At 34.6% G+C, this 24,688-nt stretch overlaps 2 protein-coding genes across 3 annotated transcripts in view; one reads left to right on the forward strand and one right to left on the reverse strand.

Moving 5' to 3' along the window:
- The first annotated feature begins 801 nt into the window (after window positions 1-801).
- LOC122281274 (glycerophosphodiester phosphodiesterase GDPDL3-like) lies at window positions 802-7,723 on the forward strand. Its single transcript, XM_043092637.1, has 9 exons — window positions 802-1,392; window positions 2,246-2,539; window positions 2,746-2,864; window positions 3,000-3,501; window positions 4,773-4,811; window positions 4,956-5,240; window positions 6,043-6,185; window positions 6,509-6,992; window positions 7,298-7,723. The coding sequence occupies exons 1-9, from the start codon at window positions 1,278-1,280 to the stop codon at window positions 7,561-7,563; spliced, it is 2,247 nt and encodes a 748-aa protein (XP_042948571.1). The 5' UTR covers window positions 802-1,277; the 3' UTR covers window positions 7,564-7,723.
- A 5,098-nt stretch (window positions 7,724-12,821) lies between these two features.
- LOC122281265 (disease resistance protein RPV1-like) overlaps window positions 12,822-24,688 on the reverse strand; it is a 101,813-nt gene continuing 89,946 nt past the window's right edge. The window contains exons 1-5 of one of the 2 annotated variants that reach the window (XM_043092621.1): window positions 19,520-20,257; window positions 16,888-17,425; window positions 15,098-16,181; window positions 13,850-14,197; window positions 12,822-13,774 (exon numbers count right to left, since the gene is read on the reverse strand). In XM_043092621.1, the coding sequence (XP_042948555.1) occupies window positions 12,830-13,774; window positions 13,850-14,197; window positions 15,098-16,181; window positions 16,888-17,425; window positions 19,520-19,691 (3,087 nt within the window). In that variant the 5' untranslated portion in view covers window positions 19,692-20,257 and the 3' untranslated portion in view covers window positions 12,822-12,829. Of the gene's footprint in view, window positions 13,775-13,849; window positions 14,198-15,097; window positions 16,182-16,887; window positions 17,426-19,519; window positions 20,258-24,688 lie in introns of those variants that run through there. The other variant, XM_043092622.1, reaches the window with a different exon arrangement.

Below are 24,688 nucleotides of genomic sequence, written 5' to 3' on the forward strand. Positions count from 1 at the left end.
AGAGTGAATAAGAAACGCTGTTTTTTTTTTTTTTAACACATCATAAATATTTCAGCTCATATAAAAAAAATAACCACAGTGAAAGAGTACGTTTTATCTATTTTTATCTTCCTTTAAATTTTTATATAAAATATAATAAATAATTTAATTTTTTAAAATTTTAAAATAATAATAATATTAAAAAACAATATTATAATAATATTTTATTTAACTTTTATTTAAAACTACTAATCTCATCTCATCTTATCATTCAAACAAAAACTCAATGATTAATGGAACGCTATTTTTAACATATAAATATACATAAGTCTTAAATTTTTGTTGACAAAGACTACTAATTTTATATTACTACATTTTTTATTCTTCTTTGGTTATATTTCATAAATGTGTTGTTTTTTTTTAATAATTTTAGATAATATTATAGTAAAATAAAATTTTATAATATTCTCAAACTTTTACAAAAGCCCTTTACACATTGCAGCTATGTATGTTAATTATTATCTTATACGGCACTCTCAAAATATAAAAAAATTTAATAATACTTTTATTAAAATCTGATAATCAATGTTATTTCATATCTAAGAAACTAATTAATTAATCGAGGTACATTAATATTAGAAAGATCAAATCAAAACCATATATGTTTAGAGTTTTTTAATATAATGGATAATATTACGAACAAGTCTCGAATATACAAATCGTACATATCGGATCTATTTTTAATAAAATATCAATTTGTACACATAATATATCATTGATTTTATAATAGAGCAAGTTCATAGATATTAATGATCTCCCCGGCCACAAGCGTTTCTGATCCGAAGAGATGAAGATTGTTCGTGTTTTGTGTGTTAATTGTGTGGAGGGTTACTGCGAGTACTCCAGTTCGCATGCATCCAAGTTGAATTTGTAAAAGTAGGAAAATAAAAGCTAGTGGAGGAGGCTGATGCATTCAATTCCCATGCTGATCATGAGTTTTCCCACTTTCTCGGTGTAGTCGTCGATTAGCTGTAATGGGCAACCTAAAGGCCATATCATTCGTTCTTACATCACATCATGATGAGTCTTCGTCAAACAAGCATTTTTACCTGTTTGTTTTTTATGCATTGACTCTACAGTTGACCCAAATGGAAGATGATTTAATCATCAGACTGATCTTCGTCAACCAAGCCTGGTTGCCTGATCTCTTTCTCTCTAAAACCTTAAAAGATCTATCTCACGAATTCTCCAGCAAAACCTGATCGCCGGAATTTATTGACGTCGATTACTTGCCGGTCATGCACAATTCACTTGGTCGCACGTTCTTTCTTCTTCTTCTGCTTCACTCGTTGGTAGTGACTCTGGTCTCTGCTCAGGGATCTAACAAGACCACTCTCTGGCCTACACTTAGCGGTTTGTGTTTTGCTCAATCTCTCTTTCTGCTCCGTTATTTTCTGTCTGATTGTCACTAAAATGAAGGGAAGGAAAATAAGGATTTTTGTGTGTGTTTTTATCTTTATAATTGGCGTTGTTTTGACTGTTGGAAGATGAAAAACTGGTCTACAGTTGCTTGACTTTTTTTTATTCCGTCTTTCAAACAAAAAAAATTTATGTCTGTTTAATATTCCTGAGAGATCTTTTGAATCTTTATTGGAAGATGAAAACTGATCTACAGTAGCTTGACTCTTTTTTCCGTCTCTCAAACTCGACAAATTTATGTCTGTTTGATTGCTGATCAGAGAACTAAATGAAGATAGAGAACCATGTTGAATCTTCATTTAGCCTTGTTTCTATTTTTTTTTTTTTTCGGGGTGCAGTGAAAATTGAAGACTTGTTCAATTAGCAAAAGAGTTGACTAATTGTAGCGAAAATTTTTCTAATATGGAAAATTTTGTACTGAATAGCTAGATCCATCGATGGAAAAAAAAAAGACAATTGTGGTTCTATAATTCTATTAAATCATATACGGCAGTAGAAATTGACAAACTTTCCAACGTTAGAAACAGAAACTATGAAAATGATTCGGAGATTGCAGCAATTCAACATTCCCAACTTAATTTGGATCGTTTTCAGGAAATGTTTAGAACTTCCGATTGTGAAATTCAACATGGAACACTATCTCAAACGTCAAAGTTAACCCAATCAGTTTAGCCTCAACATTGTTACAGTAACCACTTAGTCTTGTTGTTTATACTTGACATTGGATTCCATCACACGAGATACTCATGTTCTGTTAGCTAACCGATATGATTGGATTAATTTGTAGGTAATCCGCCTTTGGTTATTGCACGCGGTGGGTTTTCAGGGCTATTTCCTGATTCTAGTTCAATTGCCTACGCTCTGGCACTTCAAGTTAGTGTACCCGATGTGCTCTTATGGTGTGATGTGAAATTGACAAAGGATGGAGCCGGGATTTGTGTGCCGGATATCAGGCTGGAAAATGCCACGAACATTGCGGAAGTTCACAGAAACAAGAATAAGGTTTACCTTTTCAATGGAGTTCCAACCCGAGGATGGTTTCCTGTGGATTTCACCCTCAATGAGCTAGCAAATGTTTCCCGTAAGTCTGAGTTGTCTTATACTTTTTTTTTCCTTGCATTTCATACCGGTTACTTGGATGTCTAGTCAACCAACATTTTTCTTTACATATGGTTGATGTCGTATTTGTTTAAAGCTATTCTTATGGAAGTAAGGCTATCGGGCCCTGTTGTTGCTTATCCTAATATTTTGCATTAGAAATTGATGTAAATTTCTGTCTCTAACCAGTAACACAAGGAGTCTATTCTCGAACTAATAAGTTTGATGGAAATAGCTTACAAATTCTCACCGTTCAAGATTTGGCTAAAACAACAAAACCACAACCAGGCATATGGTTGAATATTCAGGTAAATGGATGATTATAAACTGTCTTACATTAAAATTATATCCTCTGATGTTGTACAGATGTGTCTCTAATCATGTAGGATCTGGCTTCTCATCTATCATTTTCACCAACCCATTTGTTCTATCACTTTTTGCAGTATGATGCATTCTTCAAGCAACACAATTTGAGCATGCGAAGCTTTGTTCTTTCTGTGTCAAGAAGTGTGGTAGTAGGCTATATTTCATCACCAGAGGTGGGTTTCCTAAGAAGTATTACAACACGATTAAATCCAAGAACGACAAAACTGGTCTTCAGGTTTCTAGGACAAGATAAGCTTGAGCCTTCAACTAACCAGACGTATGGTTATCTGTTAAAGAATCTTACGTTTATCAAGACATTTGCCTCTGGAATTCTAGTTCCCAAGGCTTACATATGGCCTGTAGATGCCAGTCTTTATTTACAACCTCATACTTCTGTTGTCGCGGATGCTCATAAGGCAGGGCTAGAAGTTTTTGCATCAGATTTTGCAAATGATGTTCCTTTTAGCTTCAATTACAGTTATGACCCAGTATCTGAGTCGTTGTCTTTCATTGACAATGCTGACTTCTCTGTTGATGGCATGCTGACGGACTTTCCAATTACTCCATCGCAAGCTAGAGGTAAATTATTTCCTTCCACTTGATAGGAATAGCAGTCACCTAAATATCATGCATATCTACAAATTTTGAAGTAATGGTTTGTTATCGAGCTTTTCTAGCCTTTTTTATTTTTGTAATTTCTGAATAGATCTTGATTTGGCTATCTGGATTCCCTGACAGATCTGTAAGATTTGTGATGATCAAATGAATAAGCTTAAACTTTGAACTTACTGGATTCAGCTACTAGGAGCTTTTTTTTCCGATGAGGCCGATATCCTATAAATTTATTAAAAGGCCCTCATTTGTGGCAAAGGAATACTGTAGATATAAACCTCACTTTGGGGAATCCAGAAGGTGGAAAAAAGAACCTCTACCAGACTACCTACCACAATATATATACCGTTCAACATTTAATCAAAGAAAATCACAGAAACAAACAAATCAAAACAGTTTATTTACATCTCAAGTAAGGCAAACCAGCTCTATCAAGTACTAATTTCCCTTTAAGCTCCCATGGCAACTCATTGGAGGCCAGAAAAGTTTTGGACTCGCCATTTGCACCCTGCTTAGAAAGAAAATCTGCAATTTGGTTGGACTCTCTAACTTTTAATGGTACAAATAAAATTCTTTCAAAAAGCCAATCAATGACCAGTGAATGAGGCCCTTTCCCCTCGACCAATTAACTACTATCAAAGAATCAGGTTCAATCTCTATGTTATGCAACTGACGATTAAGGCAAAGATTTAGTCCATCCATGACTGCATGAAACCTCAGCCAGATTAGTAGTTCCAAAACCATAAGAAGAAGCAAAAGCAACAAATCGTACTTCTGAATTTCGTATACCACCACCCCCACCACATTCACCAGGATTACCATAACTACTTCCATCCACATTTAGTTTATACCATCCTGGATTTGGTGTGTGCCAACTCAACATCTGCTGAATTATAATAGTATCCAGCCTAGTTAAGACACCAGCCTTGGAAACTTTTGACTATACATCTATCTGGTAGAACAGATTTAATCTTAGAACATACAGCAAACTTCTCCTTTACATCCTCCATGTGTGCTTTACACCTTCTTAGCCACAAGAACCAAGAGATCAAAGATGGGAGTATCCCAAATATTAGACCCACTTGGGATGACAACTTGGCTTTCCTTGATTGAGTTTTACCTGACTCTGTATCTTGACCTTGTATGGCATTATTAGTTTGTTTTGTTATTGAATTATTGACTGCTTATTTCAGCAAATATTTTGCTCACGTTACTGATTTCTCTTCCCATACTTGTAGATTGCTTTGCTCATCTAGGCAAAAATGCTTCAGCGCAAGGTAAATCCTGCTGCACATCGCTTTTGATAAAAGTTTTTCTGCTCATAGCTTATTGATATTGTTGTCTAAATGAATGTTTCTATGCCAACATAATTTTCATAATATCATTGTTAACCTTTTTCCTTCACAATGCTCATTCTCCAGCAAAGCCTTTGGTTATCTCTAAATGTGGAGCAAGTGGAGATTACCCTGGCTGTACAGACTTGGCATTTATGCAAGCTATTGCAGATGGGGTAGATGTACTTGACTGCCCTGTTCAATTGTCGAAGGATGGGACACCATTTTGCTTAAGCTCAATAAATCTGATTGATAGTACACTAGTTGCTCAATCAAGTTTCACGAGCCTTTTAACAAGTATCCCAAAGATAAAGACTGGCAGTGGAATATTTACCTTCAGCCTGACATGGAGTCAGATTCAAACCTTAACAGGTAAGTCAACTTTGGTTCTCCTTTACTTACTCTGTGGTGAAATACTCGTTAACCTCACCTCCCATTCTAGCTCCCTCCCCAAAAGAGAGGAAAAAACACCAATCAAAGAAAAAGTTCACTGGAAGTCTGGAACCTTTCATGGTTTGTGGAAAATGTTATACTTCACAAAAACAGCTTTTGTTAAGTCTGAAGGATCAACATCCTTTTTACACCTAAACTGTGACTGGTGGAAACTTATTACCTTCTAATACACTTCTAAGATATGGGGTCTACTAACAACTGACGAAAATCACATTATTTTATTTAGATCACTTCTGTCTGCATTACATGGAGAACTACTGTCATAGAGATTTTTTGTGATTGTTGCTAATCACACATGCATAACCATGGGAAGAGAAAAAAAAGAAAACTATGGGGAGAGGTGTAATTATCCAACACGTTGAACCAACCCACTTAAACTTGTTTAGAATGACCAATGCTTGCAAATGTATGTAGGAACTATGGGAGTTTGGCAGAAGAATAAAAAATTACATGTAACTATTGTTTTCTTACAACTTGAAAATGACAACTATTAAGGCATGATTTTTTTGAGATTTAGGTTTTAGCTTCTGCAGATTATAAGCCCTTGAGTTGTGAGGGCCTCTTCTCATATGATTATTCACATGCTTTCACCGGTCTTCTGCTGCATTTTAGTTATGTTATTTGACTCACATTCTGTCGTATTTTTGTAAATATCATTTGCAAACTAGTTCTGAATGCATATTTCAATCCCTGTATATACCGTATTTGCAAATTCCTGCAGCGGCAATAGCAAACCCTTACAACAATTATAGAATGTTCCGGAATCCGAAGTTCAGAAAGGCTGGAAAGTTTCTTAAATTGTCTGAATTTTTGGCCATGTCGAAGAATGCAAGCTCTCTTACTGGTGTCTTGATCAGCATAGAAGTAAGTATTTGCTTTTCCTACATTCTTTTAATTACTAAAAACGTTACAAAAAATAATGTTACGAGGAGATTTCACACCATAAATCCATGGTTAGTAATTTATCAGAGAGAGGGATATTCACGTGGAATCAAATTGTTGATGTCTTATCTGCTATGTAACCAAATCCTCATGACGCCAATGTTGAAATTATTGTGTTTTATAATAATCTGAGGATGTTTGGATGTGCATTATCTGCAGCATCAATTGAAAAATGAAAGATTTTCCTCAACACGACGTGATTATTTCTGTTGGTAATGCCATTTTATTCTGTTATGTTCCTTCAGCATGCGGCCTACCTTGCAGAGGAGCAAAGATTGAGTGTAACTGATGCAGTCATCGATGCCTTGAGCAAAGCTGGTTATGACAACCAGACATCCTTGAAAGTTATGATTCAGTCCAGTGATAGCTCAGTTCTAATGAAAATCAAGGACCAAAAAAATTATGAGAGGGTGTACAAGGTTGACAAGAATATTCGTAATGCCCTCGACTCAACCGTTAAGAACATAGAGACGTTTGCTGATTCTGTGGTTGTCAGCAAGATGTCTGTCTTTCCTGAAAGACAGGCATTCCTCACTGGTGCTACTGATACTGTGTCAAAGCTACAATCATTTAAGCTCCCGGTGTATGTAGAAACCTTCAGCAATGAGTTTGTGTCTCAAGCATGGGACTTCTTCTCAGATGCAAACATGGAGATCAACTCATTTGTCATGGGGGCAAACGTTGATGGTGTGATCACTGACTTCCCTAAGACAGCTGCCAGATACAAAAGTAAGTGGATTTACTTACATTGAAACTCTTCGTTTTAAATGATGCAGAAATATAGCTAGTCTTTAGTCAACCACAAAATTAACTTTATATATATTATGCTTTGAAAATCATATAGATGTAAATATATAGATTACATCTAATAGGCATTTATTTCACTCCTTGCCTCTTTTTATTTCAATTTTCTGGGAACCTTTCAGCAATAATACAGCTGTACTATGAAGCTTTTTTGTTATTCCGGTTGATCCAATAGAGCTATATTCAATCTTGCCTCTTGTTGCTGATATAATGATTACAATGTAATTCAGGGAATCGCTGCTTAGGTTTGGGCAATGGAACACCTTCTTACATGACCTCTGTTCAGCCTGGCCAACTCATGCAAATCATTAGTCAAGCCTATATGCCAACAGCTGAGGCTCCATATCCTGTCCTGACAATTGCTGACGTGGCAGAGCCACCTTTGCCCTCTGTTTCAGCAAGAGCCCCAACTTTCAGGCCCGTTGGCGGATCCAGTAGCATTGTCATGTCAAGTAAATGGGATGATTTGATGAGCTGGATAAATAAATTACTGTAATATGACTGAACCGAGTCATAGGAGAAGAGAACTATCAACTTAATCTGGTCACCCTCCACGTTTCAATGTACCCATTCCCACATAAAGATGAACGCTTCTGCAATAAATGACACTGTCGCGAATATATATGGCTGCAAATGCATGGGAAACATAAGGACAAGTACTAGGCATCATGAAGTATGATTTTTTAAGCCACCACCATCTCAAATAATGCTTAGGTACATAAAACTAGGATACTTTATTATTTATGGACTTACTTCTGAATTTGTAGTTAACGTATTTCTCTTATAGAATCCCATAAGAGAAAACAGTGAGAAACAGGAGATGATCACTTGAAAATGACAAGGCAGATTGAAAATCTATTTGGAAAAGAAAAAAAAATGTCGAGATGTATGGTTTTAATGTTCGTGAAAGTGGTTTTCAACATTTCGTAAATGCCAGTATTAGGGTTTGTTCCCTTTCTGTTTTAATTGTTTTCAGTCTTTAATGAGTTGTTTGGTTTCATAAGTATGCGGATGGTTTTAAAATTCTTAATGGTTTTCCAAATTTTCAGAAGTTATCCTTTTTGTGAAGTGTTTCTGTTGGGAATTTGGACCTCTCAAATTCACCCCCCTAGGATCTACCCTTTGCAGGAGTAACAAGGAAAAATAGAGAAATAATAACAATACAAGATTTTACGTGGAAACTCCTAAACAGGAGAAAAAAAACCATCAGACCCAGAGAAGAAAATACACTATGTGAAAAATTATTACAATCACATAATTTCTCTCCTCACCCCAAACACACCCACAAAGCTTTCCCCACTAGAAAAACTCTAACTCACACCTCTTCCCATTTTACAAAATGGACAACAGAGGAATTTAACTAGAGTCAAAAGTTACTAGCTAAGCATTTGACTGGTGCACTTAAACTAAGAGGCTAAGCCTCTTATTTATAAGCCTTGAGAGCTTGCTCCTTCCCATTTCCCATCCATGTGGGACTAATCAAAGGAGCAAAAAGTCCAACAATCTCCACCTTGTAACTTTGACTGGTCCCACAGCCAAGCTCCACCTCAATGAAGATCTTCATAGCTTCCGCTATCATGCTTCACCATAAAAGCATACTCACTCAGAATAAATCAATTCCAAGCATTTCACTTCGGCCCATGTCGAAAAACAATCTTGCTGAAAATTATGGTGTAACTTCCACGTTTGGCTCTCCTGGAAGTTCATCAGCCATCGACATGAATTTCCACCACACACCCTGCATCAATGCGAAACCAATGCCTGTGTGCAAATTGTTGGGAATTTGGACCTCCCAAATTCACCCCCCCTAGGATCTACCCTTTGCAGGGGTAACAAGGAAAAATAGAGAAATAATAACAACACAAGAAATTTACGTGGAAACTCCAAAACAGGAGAAAAAACCACCAGACCCAGAGAAGAAAATACACTATGTGAAAAATTATTACAATCACATAATTTCTCTCCTCACCCCAAACACACCCACAAAGCTTTCCCCACTAGAAAAACTCTAACTCACACCTCTTCCCATTTTACAAAAATGGACAACAGAGGAATTTAACTAGAGTCAAAAGTTATTAGCTAAGCACTTGACTGGTGCACTTAAACTAAGATGCTAAGCCTCTTATTTATAACTCATGAGTCTTGCCTCTTCCTCACTCACTACCAATGTGGGACTCAAAGAGCAATACTCAACAATCTCCATCTTGCGACTTTGACTGGTCCCACAGCCAAGCTCCACCTCAATGAAGATCTTCATAGCTTCCGCTATCATGCTTCACCATAAAAGCATATCCACTTAGAATAAACCAATTCCAAGCATTTCACTTCGGCCCATGTCGAAAACAACCTTACTGAAAATTATGGTGTAACTTCCATGTTTGGCTTTCCTGGAAGTTCATCAGCCATCGACATGAATTTCCACCACACACCCTGCATTAATGCCAAACCAATGCCCGTGTGCAAACTTGTGGACCTGCTAATATTAACACATCCTCTATCATGGCAACTTTGGGAATTAGCAGCATGCCATAAGGATGTACATGTCTCCTTTTTCATAGAAAGAGACACAACATTAGCATCAATACCAGTATCTCCATTTACTAACTTGGAGCTACTTGCCGAACCAGCTCCTTGTACTAGCAGTTTCATCAGTCGCTAGAATCACTGCTGACTTCAGGGGTTGATCTGCCCTTCCACACCTTGTGTAAACTAATTTCTCCACCTCAAATCTAACAAGATTTGAAGCCCTACTTCCTAACATTGTTTTGATGAATTTATTGTAGAAATGAATAGTACCTCACTAAGTTAGTTCCCAGGAAAGATTGGAGGGTCACAATGGACACACTTAAAATTTCCAATCTCCTAGACAGAGCCTCCTTAGACTGTACATATCCACACTACCACACCAAAGCTTCACCTCACAAAAAGAACCTAGTAGCTCTGATACCAATTGTTGGGAATTTGGACCTCCCAAATTCACCACCCTAGGATCTACCCTTTGCAGGAGTAACAAGGAAAAATAGAGAAATAATAACAACACAAGATTTTACGTGGAAACTCCTAAACAGGAGAAAAAAACCACCAGACCTAGAGAAGAAAATACACTATGTGAAAAATTATTACAATCACATAATTTCTCTCCTCACCCCAAACACACCCACAAAGCTTTCCCCACTAGAAAAACTCTAACTCACACCTCTTCCCATTTTACAAAATGGACAACAGAGGAATTTAACTAGAGTCAAAAGTTACTAGCTAAACATTTGACTGGTGCACTTAAACTAAGAGGCTAAGCCTCTTATTTATAAGCCTTGAGAGCTTGCTCCTTCCCATTTCCCATCCATATGGGACTAATCAAAGGAGTAAAAAGTCCAACAGTTTCCTCTAGTTTTTTGAACCGTGTCCATCTAGCATTTTTGGTTTTGAAATGGTTTTGTTAATTTGAGAAGTGATTCCACACTAGAGTTCATGTTCTACCAATTGTTTTAGACATCGTATTTAATGTTCTCCTTCAAGTATTATCATTCTGAATATAAATCAAGATAAAATATAAAATGCAGAGAGAGAGAGAGAGGTGATTACCCTCCACAAATATTAGTAGCCAAATCTTCTCCCTCCTTACTCCTCACAAAATATTAGCTTTCAATGAGGGCAAGCCAATCGATAAGTATGGAGAGAAGAGGGGACCTAGTTCATATATAGAAAACTTATAGTCTTCCCATTAAAGACTCAAATTTCGATAAGGTTTAAAAAATTTTTGAAATAAAACCTTTAAACTTTCTGCCCTATATATGTAATTTACAATATTAAATAGGATATAATCATTTATTATTAAGGTGCAAAAAACTCCAAATGATGACTCAATATATTGGGTTTAACCAAAATACTATTATGAGCTATATATCTAACCCGTTTTTATAAAACACAAAACATTCAATCAAATGATGTTCATATTTTAAAATTATTCAAACATTCTTGGGAAAGAAAGTGATTCGTTAGGGAGGAAGGCAGCGGGAATGCAGAGAGTTTTGTGTTTTACAGTTCATTTTTTTTAACCCCACTTATCCACGTGTGCATCTCGTGAGCTTCAGGGGGCTTCTTTGTAGCACTACTTTTTTTTTTCTTTTGATATATTGGGAGAGGGGGGTCGAACTCAAGACGTCCATTTGGAGGCTTGGCTGATAAGTGATGGAGATGCTAATAATTTAGTTGATAACTATGCTGGATGGATGAAAATTATTTTGGGATTTAAATCATGTTTATATAGAAACGTTGAACAAAAATGAGAAATCTTTTTTATTGTCAAACATGATCTAACGTTTTTGCATGATCTAACGTTTTTTTTTTTTTTTAATTACAACACATGCCGTCACAAGTCAACCCAACAAGGTTGTCGCTCAGTTCATTTTAGAGCTGTTAACTCAGGTAGACAGAATGGCATGTCATTACAAACCTAACGGTATTTGCAGTAATATGCTCGTAAAGAGTAAACACACGACCTGTTAGCAATATGACTGGAATAGCATGCAGTACTCGTCAAGAAAAGGCAAAAGAAATCTTCGCCAGCAGGAAGTGATTTTCTCAACAATATGAAAAAAATCTCTTTCGAGCGAGGGTATGTCATTAAACAGGTTTAGAGAATAGTAAGTGTAAAAACTTTTGCATCCATAACAAGATATAACTAAAAATAAACTTATAAATTGACATGACTTCACGTAATACGTTATATCTATTTTATAATAAAAGTAAATTTACATTTTGAAATACCATATTAAACCACATCAAGTCATAAATTTACTTTTATGAAATTCCTTAATGGCCAAAGCCAAGAATATATGCTCCATACACAAACAGAAGAATAGATTTAACAGTAATCTCAGGGACTTTTGAGATAAAGATGATATCTTTGATTCTCTAAATATAATATCACAAATCAACATAAAATTAGTATCTGATAATGTACAAGGAAGAAGAGTATGTGAACATGATTCTTGTAAGAGTGACGTGAATAAATATATAATAACACACCATAAAATGAAATGATCAGTCAGGCAATATCTTTATCCATTCTTCCAGCCACCATTTCCCTCCCACCTTTCATAAGAGAATTAAGCCCTCTGTTTACCCATGAATGATCTTTCTAGGCATTAGTCCTCAGTGAGGACTCCTCACCTTCAGAAGGCAAAGATACCTCATTATCATCTGCTGCAGCAGACATTTCATCATCTTTAGCAGTATCATAGCCGGGATCTTGGACCATACTTCCATTGTTATCTATTACATTTGACTTCTCGAGCAGAAGATGAACGCCACACTTGCTCACCTCAATGTTGCTCAAGCTTGAATAAATGAAAGACACCTCGATTTCCTCTCCACTAACCATTTCCATTTCCATTTCTTTTTCTGGAAAATCTACCGTCTTCAACTTATTTCTTATAACATGGGCTTGGAATAAGAATAAATTTTGTGAAATGTTTAAACAAGCGCCAAAATTTATTGCCACAAGAACGTGACGGTAGTCTCTGGTTTTATTATGGATCATCACTGCCAGATATGGGTTAATCCTTTCTTTCTGAAATGTACAAACGGCGCAAATAAGTAGCACGCGAATCTCACCTTCTGAGAGTGAAGGTACACGAAAGGAGATGGAAGATCCAATTCTTTGATGGCTAAACCAATTTGGAACCTCACTGCCAGGGATGCAAAATAGTCTTTGCGCAGCACTCTGGGTTGACGGATACTGTTTCAAGAAAATATTCACATCATTGCGTGGAGAGAGAGAGAGAGAGAGAGAGAACCTGAAGAAGATTAGTCCTAAAATTGGATGGTAGATTGTGGCTCCCAATCATTTCAATGAATGAAATTGGTTCCAAATTCAAGCCCTGAATCTCGAGCAGTTTGCTGCAGTGATTGAGGGAAAGACCAAATAATTGTGAACTCGGTGAAAGTGAGAGCCTTTCCATTGATGAGCAACCATTTGCAAACAGGATCCGTAAATTTGCAGGGAGTTCTGAAATTGAGTGAAGGGACCCACAATATTCTAAACGCAAAATTTGTAATTTAGAGAGGCGACCGATGCCTTGAGGTAGCCTACAAAAGTTGTTTTTTGATAGATTCAATTCTCGGAGTGAAGATAAACCTCCGAGATCAATGGCATTCTCAGCTCCAGACAAGTTGCAGTTATTGAGAACTAGTTTTCCCAAAGAACAAATTCCAACAACTGAATCTCGTACCAAATTCATGAGGTTCAAGCATTTTGGTGATGAAATCCACGATGAGAAGCATGACAACCAAGATTCTAAAGAAGTACCTTCATGTCCAAATAATGATATGGCTTTGAGATTCTTCAAAAGACTAAACGAGGATGGTAATTGCTTGATAGCAGTTCTATCTGCAAACAACTTTTTTAAAGTTGTTAAATTCCCCAATTTCTCTGGCAACTTGTCAAGTTTTAAGCAGCCAGACAAGTTAAGAATTTCAAGAGATGTTAAGTTAGAAATGCTTTCTGGAAGATTTCTAATATTCTTGCCCTCTCTTAAACTCAGACAGACAAGCCCTTTCAGATATTTAATAGACTCATGTAGTTCAACCAAGTTTCTGCATTTTTCAAGTAATAGTACCTCCAGATGTGGGACTTGTAAGAAGTCTGGCGATTTTATGAGAGTTCTGGAATAGCTGAGATTAAGAACTTTTAAATTGTTGAGTATCTGTTAAAAAAAATGGAATTATCGTTAGTCACACACTTAACGAAAGAAAAAAATGTATAGTAAAATAGGCTATACCCTGTTCTCTTTCCAGATTTGTTTGAGATTGCTGTACCGCATGTCAAGAACAACAAGGTTCTCTAGATGAAAATTTTGAGGTAGAAATTTCAGAGGGCAGACATGCCAACAAAGCCATATTAGCTCTTTGGAAAGATATTCATAGCTTCCTGTGAGATGTACAGCATTGATTTGTAGCAGTCTCAAATTCTGCATGTTTGCAAATGCTTCCGTTTTCAAATGTTCTACTTTAACGTCGCGTAAATTTAGGAGGTGATTCTTCCCATCAGATGCTTTGATCAACACACGTTCTTCATCTCCAAACTCATAAAATGGATTTAGGATGAGACCCTCCACTGCTTCCGATCCCTGGCAAGATATAAGTTTAGTTCAGTGCGCAATACACGGATCATCGTTTTCATTTTGCTAACTTAGAATGCCTAGATATTCTTTTCTGAGAGTAAAAGGTATATACTCATTTAGGACTAAGTTAATTGTTTTGAGTTATTATATAATAAATAATTTATTTAATTAAAACGTACCAATGTTCCCACATTTATTTCAAAAATTTGACTCAAAATCTTGATGATCTCCTTTCCCTTTACTTTCCTTCATTTCCATGTACCATAAGAAGCTTAATATGCTTTGTTTGAGTGGAGAGAGAACCAGGAAATCTCGATAAAGAATTTTATTTAAACTATATATTTAGAAAACCAAGAATGTATCAAGACAACTACTGTGACTAAAAAGGAGCAAACCTCCCTAAGGAACTTTTTTTAGTGAAAAGAGAAGTGAAAGGATTTTTTAAAGAAATAAAAGGTATGTTTTGAATAAATAAAATCAAATTTACAAGCAAAAATTGTTGCAAAACTTTTAGACTTCAAATTTTTTAAAGTATAAATGCTTAATTGATCAAATTTTTGAGGGGAAATGATGAAATGGCACATAAGTGAATCTCCTATTTCAAAAATTATGTGTTGTAGATTGCTTAAAGCATAATTACATGCCTTTTTAAGATTATTCAAAAGTGTCACATATTACTTCATTTAGAGAAGTTTTGGACTTAAAATTATAAAATTATGAGTAATGTTGATATATATGCTACTGAAATAATAATAAATAATTGGTATGAAGACAAAAATCTTGTACATACCTAAGTTATGTTTGGAAAAATGACGAACACTTGTGCTACCCACAAAACATGAACATATTATACACCTATGCGTATGCACATGTTTTTTTTATATAAATGCAAATAATGTCTCTCACCGTATGTTTGTGCAATACACTCAAGACGTCATTGCAAAACCACAATCTACTACGTTCTCCTGGATATTTGTACGATTCTTCACGAACAATTTCCCTTCCCATATCTCGAATCAAATCATGCATCGCCAATTTATGTTGACTGTCAATTCTCAGGAGGGCCCTTTGAACAAGAATATCAATCCCGCTTTTGGATGAGAAGCCACAACCATCAAGTATTGTAATGACATATTCTTTGTCTAAACCAACAAAGAAACATGAAATATCAAGGAATATGATCTTTCTATTACGATCTAGGGAATCATAACTTCTCTTAAGTATTTTATGAATATCGTCGTGAGGCATTTTTTGTAATATTTCCAATTCACTTTTCCATGCATCGACACTTCTTCCATACAAATGACAACCCAGAACTTTAAGAGCTAATGGAAGTCCTCCAGCATAATTCATAAAACTAACCGAAAGGTCCCGGTGATCTACTGTTGGACGGGCATGCCAGTTGAAAAGTTGAAGAGATTCGAACTCATCCATTTTTCTAACCTCATACCTTCCATTCACTTGTACTTGTGTAAGCAAATGTTCATTTCTAGTTGTTATAATGACTCTGCTTCCTAGACCAAGCCATGATTTGCATTGTCCAACTAAGTAATGTATTTGTTTCAAGTCATCCACGTCATCAAGAACAACAAGAACTCTTTTTCCATGAATTCTTTCTTGAATCAATCTGATCCCTCTGTCAACACTGTCAATCCTAAATTCCTTCATTTTCAAGATCTCAAAAAGAAGTTGGTTTTGGAAATGAACTAACGGTTTAGACTCTTCTTTCATATTGAGAAGACAACTGCTTCCTTCAAATGTATAACGTATTTGGTTATAGATAGCTTTTGCTATCGTGGTTTTACCGATCCCGCCCATTCCATAGATGCCCACAATGCGAACGTCACTTTTTTCGAGATCTAATAAAGTTTTCATCTCTTCAACACGTGAATTGATTCCTACTGGGTGAATGGCAACATCCAAATATTCAGCTGGCTTCAATTTACTTAAAACTTCTTCCACAATTTGGTCTATAACTCTTGATTCATACCTGATCATTATATTTCACAAGATAAATATATATAAAAAAAAATTAAGATTATCACAATTAATTGGTATAAAAAGATGTTATTACCTCCATCATTTAAGAATATAATGTGTTCATAAAATTAAAGAGTACTACTAGTTACAAGTCAGCATGTAAACACACTATTGATTTATTGTAGGACCAGAGCAATAAAAAAAGTAAAAATAAAAACACTACTTTTTATGTTAACTAATATAGGTGGCTTCTACATCAATAATGTGTTTGGTGTGTCAATAACTCAGCTTGCAAATAGAGTTTTTCTTCACAAAATGAATTGTCCTATCAAATTTATTAAGAACTTCATTTTATAAATTTAATTGAACATAATCTCTAGGCTTACCCCTGTGACATGACACAAAATATGTCTCTCTACTTCGTGGACAAAATCATCAGCAATGTCACAATAAGTATGGTTACAATATCAGTTATCTCAAGTGTGCGATAATCTATCTAAAAGGCCATCCTCGAATTACAAGAACTCTCTAAGGGATATATATATATATATATAGAAGAGTGGCAATGAAGCAGATGATGATGAACTAATTCAACCAAAGGCTACTTGTTCTGTCAATCCGTTTTTTGTTCTTTCAATTTTATAAATTTTAGACAAAATTTGAAACAAAAGAAACTAAGAAAATGCAAGAAAAAACACAAGAAAGAAGCATAATACCCATTTGCCACTTCCTTAATATCCCAGCCGGAATGAGAAGAAGCATCTCTAAGTGCTGCTCTCCACCCCTCCACCCGTTCCATATCATTCTGAAATAGCTCTTCATACCTAGCAAATGCATCTGCAAAAGTTCCAGTTTGTTTTCGGATATCCGAGGGGTCTACATGATAAAATATGGGAAGAAGAGTTTGGACTCTAATTTTTACACGGTGCATAATCTCGACAAGCTCATTAAGACACCACTTAGAATAAGCATAGCCTTTTGAGAAAACCACAATGGAAATTTTTGACCCATGAATCGCTTTCTGCAGTTCGGTAGAGATGTTCTCCCCCCTCCGGAGCTCTCCTTCATCTCGAAATGTATGTATTCCAACTCGCCTTAAGGCAGAGTACAAGTGGTCAGTGAAATTCTTGCGAGTGTCTTCACCTCTAAAACTTAGAAAGACTTCATAATTGCAAACACTTGGGCAGGGTGAAGGAAGAGTTTGATGAGAAACCATGGAAAAGGAAGTGCTTGTTATGGCTGGATTTGAGTGGACTGAAAAAGAATAAACAAAGTTTGTGCGTTAATAAATAACAGTATGTGCCAGGAAAATACATGAAATCAACATTCTTTTCCAGAAGTACATTGATAAAAGAAGAAAGATAAGCTACTGAACTCAGTTCTAAAATAATAACTTTTTTCTTAAGTGTTATAGCAAGGCAAATGAATATTTACAGTGCATGGCATCTGGCTTCATGGGTGTCTTGGGAGCTCAGATGAGAATTGTATGCGTTTCTATTCTTAACCCTAGAGAAAGAAGAGTATACGAATAAGCCAACACATCCATGCATGGCCATCCCCAAACTCTTCTATAATTCTCTTGAATGTCTAAAATTTCTTAAAGTCAACAAAGGTGTTTGGTCACTTACCTACCTTGATCATCTGTTAATTCAGACCATAATTATATATATTGGACCCCAAAAAACTGTCTAGCCTTGAGAAATTTGAGAAAACAAATAAAGGTAAAAACAAACCAATTAAAAGCTAAAAAATCAAAAGAAAAAAACCAACTTTTTTTTTTCTTTAAAATAAAAGTCAAAACCAAAAAATAGAAAAAACATAGGAATTAGAAAAAGAAAAAAGAAAATAATTGGCAAAAACAATTACCAAACGAATTGTCTTGGAAAAATATTAGCTCGATCGAGCTCTTGTTCGATTTTGAAAAGCTTGTACGTGGGAGAGAAAAGCGGGAGAGATAAGCACATAAAATATCTCGTGAAGTGTATTACTTAAGACTATTTTGCATAACGCATTATAGAGTCGTCGATTTGCAATATATGATAAGACTAGTTCTAGGAAAAGATGAATAAAATATTACGTGTATCTCACAAAATTATATGTTATTGGTGGAGAATGTAGGGCTACATGAAATAGATCCATTTACCTCACAGTTATTTAAGAAAGTGCCCGAGTACAATGGGTAGTAGAAAATACAGAATTGTCTACTAAAGGGATAAGAGCTCTCTCATGGCTTCTCTATTTTATAATTTTTTTTGTAAAATAAAGAATAATATGTCAAAATAAAAACTTAAAGCACTCCCAATATATTATTCATCTTATTTTTTAAAATACATAATCAAAACTTACTTTTTTCTATTGTACATATTAATTTTTACAATATATCATACATTAGCTTATCTATTTTTATTTCATATTCTTTAAATACTATACTTTTTAATATTTTATGGGACAAAAAGTACACAGAGAGAGAAATTATTGTGAAAGGCAAAGTACAAGAAGAGACAAAAAATAAATAAAATAATATTTACATTTGTATATAGTTCCTTCTACATTTAGAGGCAACACTATAGATAAATTGAAAATAGAAATAGAATGCATAATCCATTGGATGCACTTTTAAGCTATTTTCCTTCAAATTTTACATAAAAATGAGTTTTACAAAACCCATTGTGAGTGCTCTTACATTGGATTATGTAAAATCAATTTAAAAAATATATATAAGTTAACATGCTTCTCTACATTTAACATTCACCTTTCATCTATGTAAACTTTTTAATTATTTCTTTCTTTTTCCTAATCTTTCCTTATATTTCTCATCACATTTACACATTTATTTATAGTACATGAAAAAGTTATATTAATATTGTTAGAACATTTTGTTTTAATAAGAAGAAAAAGTCATATAAAATTTTTTTTCAAAACATGATAAAAGGATAAAAAGTTGAAAGAAAAAAGATGAATGAGTTTTTCCATCTTTTTTTTTTTTTTTTTAACTTTTTGTTGGACTATTGATGTCATTTTAGCAACAGAGATATATTATGTATATGAAAAAGAAATTATATTTATAGTTTTAGAAAACTTTGCAACCCGGAATACTTTCTTTAAAAAATAGATATATAAATCTAAAACACAAATTCAGAAAAACGATAAATCTCAAACTTTTTAAAATGGAACCGTATGAAATATTGAAAGATCTCGTAAAGTATTTAAAGAAATATTTAAAATGAATAAAGAAATAAGGAAAAAATATTTAATAATATTAAAAAAAAAAGCTAATGTACGAAATTAAGTATTGTAAAAATCGTTATTTTAAAAAAAATGTTTTAAACAACAAAATAAAAAGGGTACCTTCTCCGGGTAGTTCCGCAACGGAATGACGGATGTTAACGTGGCGGTGCACGCGGGGTTCGAGAGCGAGAACCTTGGCATCCTCCTTCCGGTCTTCGAATTCAGGCTCCAGCTTTCGCTTCAAGCCTCTCCTCGCAGCGGCGGTTCGGCCATTGTCTTCGTGCTGACCCATGGGTGGTGGTGAGAAGTGAGAAGAAAGGTGGGGACGTTTATGAAGTTCGGGTTTCTATATATTTGGTATCTCGAATTTCATGGAATGAGTTATGGGTCTCTGATCTGCTTCTCCATCGATCTTTCCAAGTTACCAAACTTTTGAAAATGAAAGACCACACCTTTTTTTGAGTCGTGTAACGTCTTACTTGGGTTTCGACCGACTGCCGTTGTCTGCTAGATTTCCTGGAGGCTTTTCTTCTTAGGAAGCAAAATACTTTATATCCATATGTCTGTATCTGTGATTCTGTGACAGGCTGATCAGTGAGTAAGTTGTTATGTATGATTGACCAGCGGCTTCGTAAGACAGATCAGAGTTGGCGATAATTGTGGCGGACGATTGCGTTTGATTGCCTCACCCGATCAATTGCGTTTACTCTTAAAACCGAAAGGAGAAAGATTCTGATTGCCATCCCAAACGTCATGATCCAACGTATGGGGCTGTGATTTATGAGTTTTCTGGCAGCTACCGCGTACCTTCCCAGAAACAACAGAGGTAGACCAAACGATTGACTTCGTTTTTCAAGTCTAGTGGCACAGTCACTGAAGTGACACAGCACTGCACGCCCTTATTAAAAAAATATAAAAGAACAAGTATAAAATTAATGAAAAAAGCTCTATCGCTACAGCATGCTTACAGCTTACCGATAAAGGGGATTGATGGTCATTTTTTAAACGAAAATTTTATCAAACGTATTATCATCTGGTTTATATCTCATTAAATAAAATATAATATATTTATTATTATTAAATCATCACTTATTACATATATTTTTTATTATAAAATGGTAATAAATACGTTATATTATATATATGATAAAATAGAAGAGAAATGGGTAGGAGAGAAAGAACGTGGGCAGAGAGAAAGAAGAGAGACTTTTGAAGACTATTTTTTTTCAATCGTTGAATTTATTACTTTTATCAAATTAAGATAATAATACCAAATTATTTTTTTGATAATTATAAAACTCAATAGTAAATAAAATGAAATTAAGAATTTTAATTTGATAATATTTCCAACAAAGTCCAAGAAACAAAAGTTGCATTTAAATGTTGAAATGAATTGAATTGTGGATAGTAATATTTTGTGGGTCTCACTGAAATGTGTATAACTTTTTTAGGTTGAGATAGATTTAACTTTTTAGATTAAAATGTATGAAATAGATTGAAATGAGTTTAACTTCTTTTTTTTTATGACAAATTGAAAAAATAATGAATCACATCAATGATTGGTTTGAGATGAATTAAGATGAGTTAAGTTGGGTCCAACAACCAAACACAGCCTAAGAGATTATTTGGATTGAGAGCCTCTCAACACATCTCATCCCATCTAATTATTATAATTTTTCAAAACACTCACATAAAATATAATAAATAATTTTATTTCTTTTAAATTTTAAAATAAAAGTAATATTTTAAAAATATTTTATTTAATAGTAGAACAAAGATTTCAGGTGAACTCATTTCTCCGAGGTTAAGATATGTAAACTGATGAAGCCTACAACACAATTTGGGCTTTATGAGCAGAAATACGTGATGAAGCGGGCTGAAATTAAAATGGGAAATGCTACTGGCCCCGCTCTAATATCCCGTTTTGATATCCCGCTCGACGTGGCCCTCCACGTTTAACTATTGTATTCATTTTAAAACACAAAGCAACAGTATTCTACTTTAGCCCTTTTCCTTCTTATCCCGTGCATCACCACATCATTTTCCTTTTTTAATTTTTTCCCTCCAGACCCACCATTTCGCCGTCCCCAGCCCCACGAGTTCGAGCCCCACCATTTCGTAGTCCTCTCTCGGCCATCTCCGACGGAATCTCCAAGATAAATATATATATATATATTTTTTACCTCAGCTTCCCCTGCACTAGGGAGGTTGATCTCTACAAAATTTTTTTTTTCGTTTGTCTGGTATTTTTTTTTCTTCTGAGCTATGTTGCAAATGTATTGTTATGATCCTTACTATGAATGAATGTATTGTACTAAGGAAGGGAATGGAAAGGGAATGATGGAGACATTTGTGAAAACAGGGATTGCAATTGAAATGTTTGTGAAAATGCTTGTGAAAAATGAAATGTTTGTGAAAACAGGGATGCTTGGAGATTCCATCGGAGATGGCTGAGAGGGGACTCTGAACTGGTGGGGCTCGAACTTGTGGGGCTGGAGACGACGAAATGGTGGGTCTGGGGAGGGCGAAGTTGATGGGGGCTGGAGAGAAAAAAAAAAAATTGTAAACGCTGTGACGATGCACGGGAGAAGAAGGAAAATGAATAAAATAAAATACTGTTGCTTGTATTTTAAATTGAATAAAATAGTCAAACGTGGAGGGCCACGTCGAGCGGGATATCAAAGCGGGACGTTAGAGCGGGGCCAGTAGCATTTCCCAATTAAAATTTGGTAAATGGGCTCCAACCGGTTCAGTTTGGTGTAAAATCGATTCGGTTTGATATTTATTTATTTTTTAAATCAATTTCAAATTGGTCCAATTTCGGTGTTGAATTTTTTTTTTTTTTTTACATCGAACCGGACCAGTTGATATATATATTATAAATAATTTGTTACAAGATTTATTTATATTATACTTATTATATACTAAATTTCTAATTAATATAACATGAAATTTTAAAATCTTAAAATTCATATATAATAATCTAATAACATAAAATTAATATAACATAAAATAAAAATTAATCTTGTAAATCTTATTATAACATTTGATATAATATATCAATTTAAATTTTATAACATAAAATCTTTTAATTTTAATTTTATGTAAGTATCATATTATCACTAAAAACATTATCATATCATTTTCTTTATTCATTTTCGTGCTTATCATCTTCTTTACTTTATATTCTATTCCTCATATTCTTCATCTTCTCATTTTCCTCATATTCTTCATATTCTCCTTGTTCCGCTTTCTTTTGGTATCAGAGCCATCTTTTTTGGCTCCTGGTAATTGATAGTTCGTAATTACTTCTTACCATTTCACCTATTTTGTTGTTCTACAAACCAAAGACCGAGCTCCTACTCTGTCTAGTTATTCCCAGACCTATCAAGAAACCTACTGTCCTGTAAAACCATTGCTAGGTGAGCGTAGGCCATTTGGACGTCAGGGTGAGATTAGTTTTGAGAGTACCTGAGACTTCTGAGGTGTGAGACACTGTTTTGTTTAAGAACAAAATAAGTAAAATGCATAGATCTAATTCAACTATTAGTTCCAGTTCCAGGATTGAACCTCCTGATATCATTAATGAGGAAGATTTCTCAGTTGAAGAAACTGATTCTTCTGTTAATTGGAATCAATGGACGATTCCACGTATTCAACCTAGTTCTATTTACCAAACAAGTTGGTTTAAGTCTAATCTTAGTTTTAATTCAGAATTCAAAGTTAAAATTGTTGAACAAACTTGTGAAGTCTCCAATGTTCAAGAAAAATATCATCTTTTCACTAAGAAATCCATACAGGAATTCTTGTCAAAAGGTTATAAGTTTCTTCATATTGGATCTGTCCAGATCGCTGTTAAACCATTAACAAGATTAGGAATTAATGCTTCTATTCTTCTATGCTTAAGAGATGCTAGACATAACCAGTTTGAAACCAGCATTCTTGGTATGATTCAATCTTCTTTGTTCAATGGTCCTGTTTACTTTGATTGTTTTCCTGACTTACCACTTGCTTTGAATGATCCAAATATTCTAAAAATTTTAACTTTAAACATTGCTACCTCTGGTTATGATATGGTCAAAGGAAGCAAACCCCTTGCTGTTATTTACCGAATTTATTACAGGGTTTTAAAATCAACTTTAAATCCCAAAACTGTTCTAAAATCTATAGGAGGAAAAACTTTGTTAATCCAAAGTTCTACCCCTGATGCTAACGTGAAGGTTCCAACAATGATTCATTGGAAAGATATTTTTCTTCCTAATGAATGGATCCTAAACCAATAAGTTCCACCTACTCCCATCTTAACTGCCAAACTTGATCTTGATTATATTCAACAATATTTAGATGGTACTGTCAAAATTAGCTTTGATCATACTCTGGCGACAAGTTTCAGAAGAAACTCTTTTGCTGGATCTAGATCTTCTTTTAATCCTGCAGCAGAAGACTGTGAAAGAAGAGATCAAAATCTCAATATCTTTCTTAAGGATTCTGCAAAAGCTGCTCAACCTGTTTTAAATAATTCTGATTTAAAAATGAAAGGGCTTTCTACGTCCTCTCAAATTACCTCTGCCTTTTATTCAGCCAAAGATGTTGAAACATCTAAAGGCAAATCCATAAAGGAAGAAACTAATAAGGATGATGAAGATGCTTCAATATTGTCTCCTACAGCTTCAGATATGGCTGCTTCCATTGCTCCTCTACCTAGTCAGCTTAATGTCATTAACAGAAATTATTTTGAAATAGATCTAATTTCTTTGTTCAAAGATTACAATTCAAAAGAAAACCGTGATAAGAGAAAAACTTATCATGCGACTTTTTCTGATCTTGAAAAATCACGTGTTAAACGCAAATGGAAAGAAGAGATGAATACCAAACAAAAACATATTCTCTTCTTTGATTTCCTTGAAAATTACTATGTTTCCAAAAATAGTTTGAATGTTTTAAAAACTGATTTCGTCAAGGAAGAAGGAATGACTACTATTAAGTCCAGTCACCCTCCTTCAGAGGCAATTATTATTTCCCATTTAGGTGTTGATTTAACTGCTTCACCTTTTAAAGCACCTAATGCTGAGTCCAATGATCATGAAACTAACACAGTTTTGTCTGAAACCAAGAAAATTATCCAACAGAATAATTTTTCTAATACTTATCTCCAAACCATAGGGCAACAACTGGATAGAATCGAAGAAAAGATAGAAAATCCAATTTCTATCCAATCTTCAAAACCTGTTTCTCAGTCTATTGAAAATTCTTCTGCTTGTTTTACCAGAAAAAAGGCCAATCTTTGAT

Source organism: Carya illinoinensis, chromosome 11, assembly GCF_018687715.1.
Source record: "Carya illinoinensis cultivar Pawnee chromosome 11, C.illinoinensisPawnee_v1, whole genome shotgun sequence".
NCBI lineage: Eukaryota > Viridiplantae > Streptophyta > Magnoliopsida > Fagales > Juglandaceae > Carya > Carya illinoinensis.

What these genes read in the sequence shown, in the direction of transcription:
- LOC122281274 (XM_043092637.1), top strand. Translation starts at nt 1,278, where the DNA reads ATGCACAATTCACTTGGTCGCACGTTCTTTCTTCTTCTTCTGCTTCAC. An exon ending in TACTCCATCGCAAGCTAGAG is followed by an intron (nt 3,502 to 4,772) that starts GTAAATTATTTC and finishes CCATACTTGTAG; the next exon opens with ATTGCTTTGCTCATCTAGGC. An exon ending in CAAAAATGCTTCAGCGCAAG is followed by an intron (nt 4,812 to 4,955) that starts GTAAATCCTGCT and finishes CTCATTCTCCAG; the next exon opens with CAAAGCCTTTGGTTATCTCT.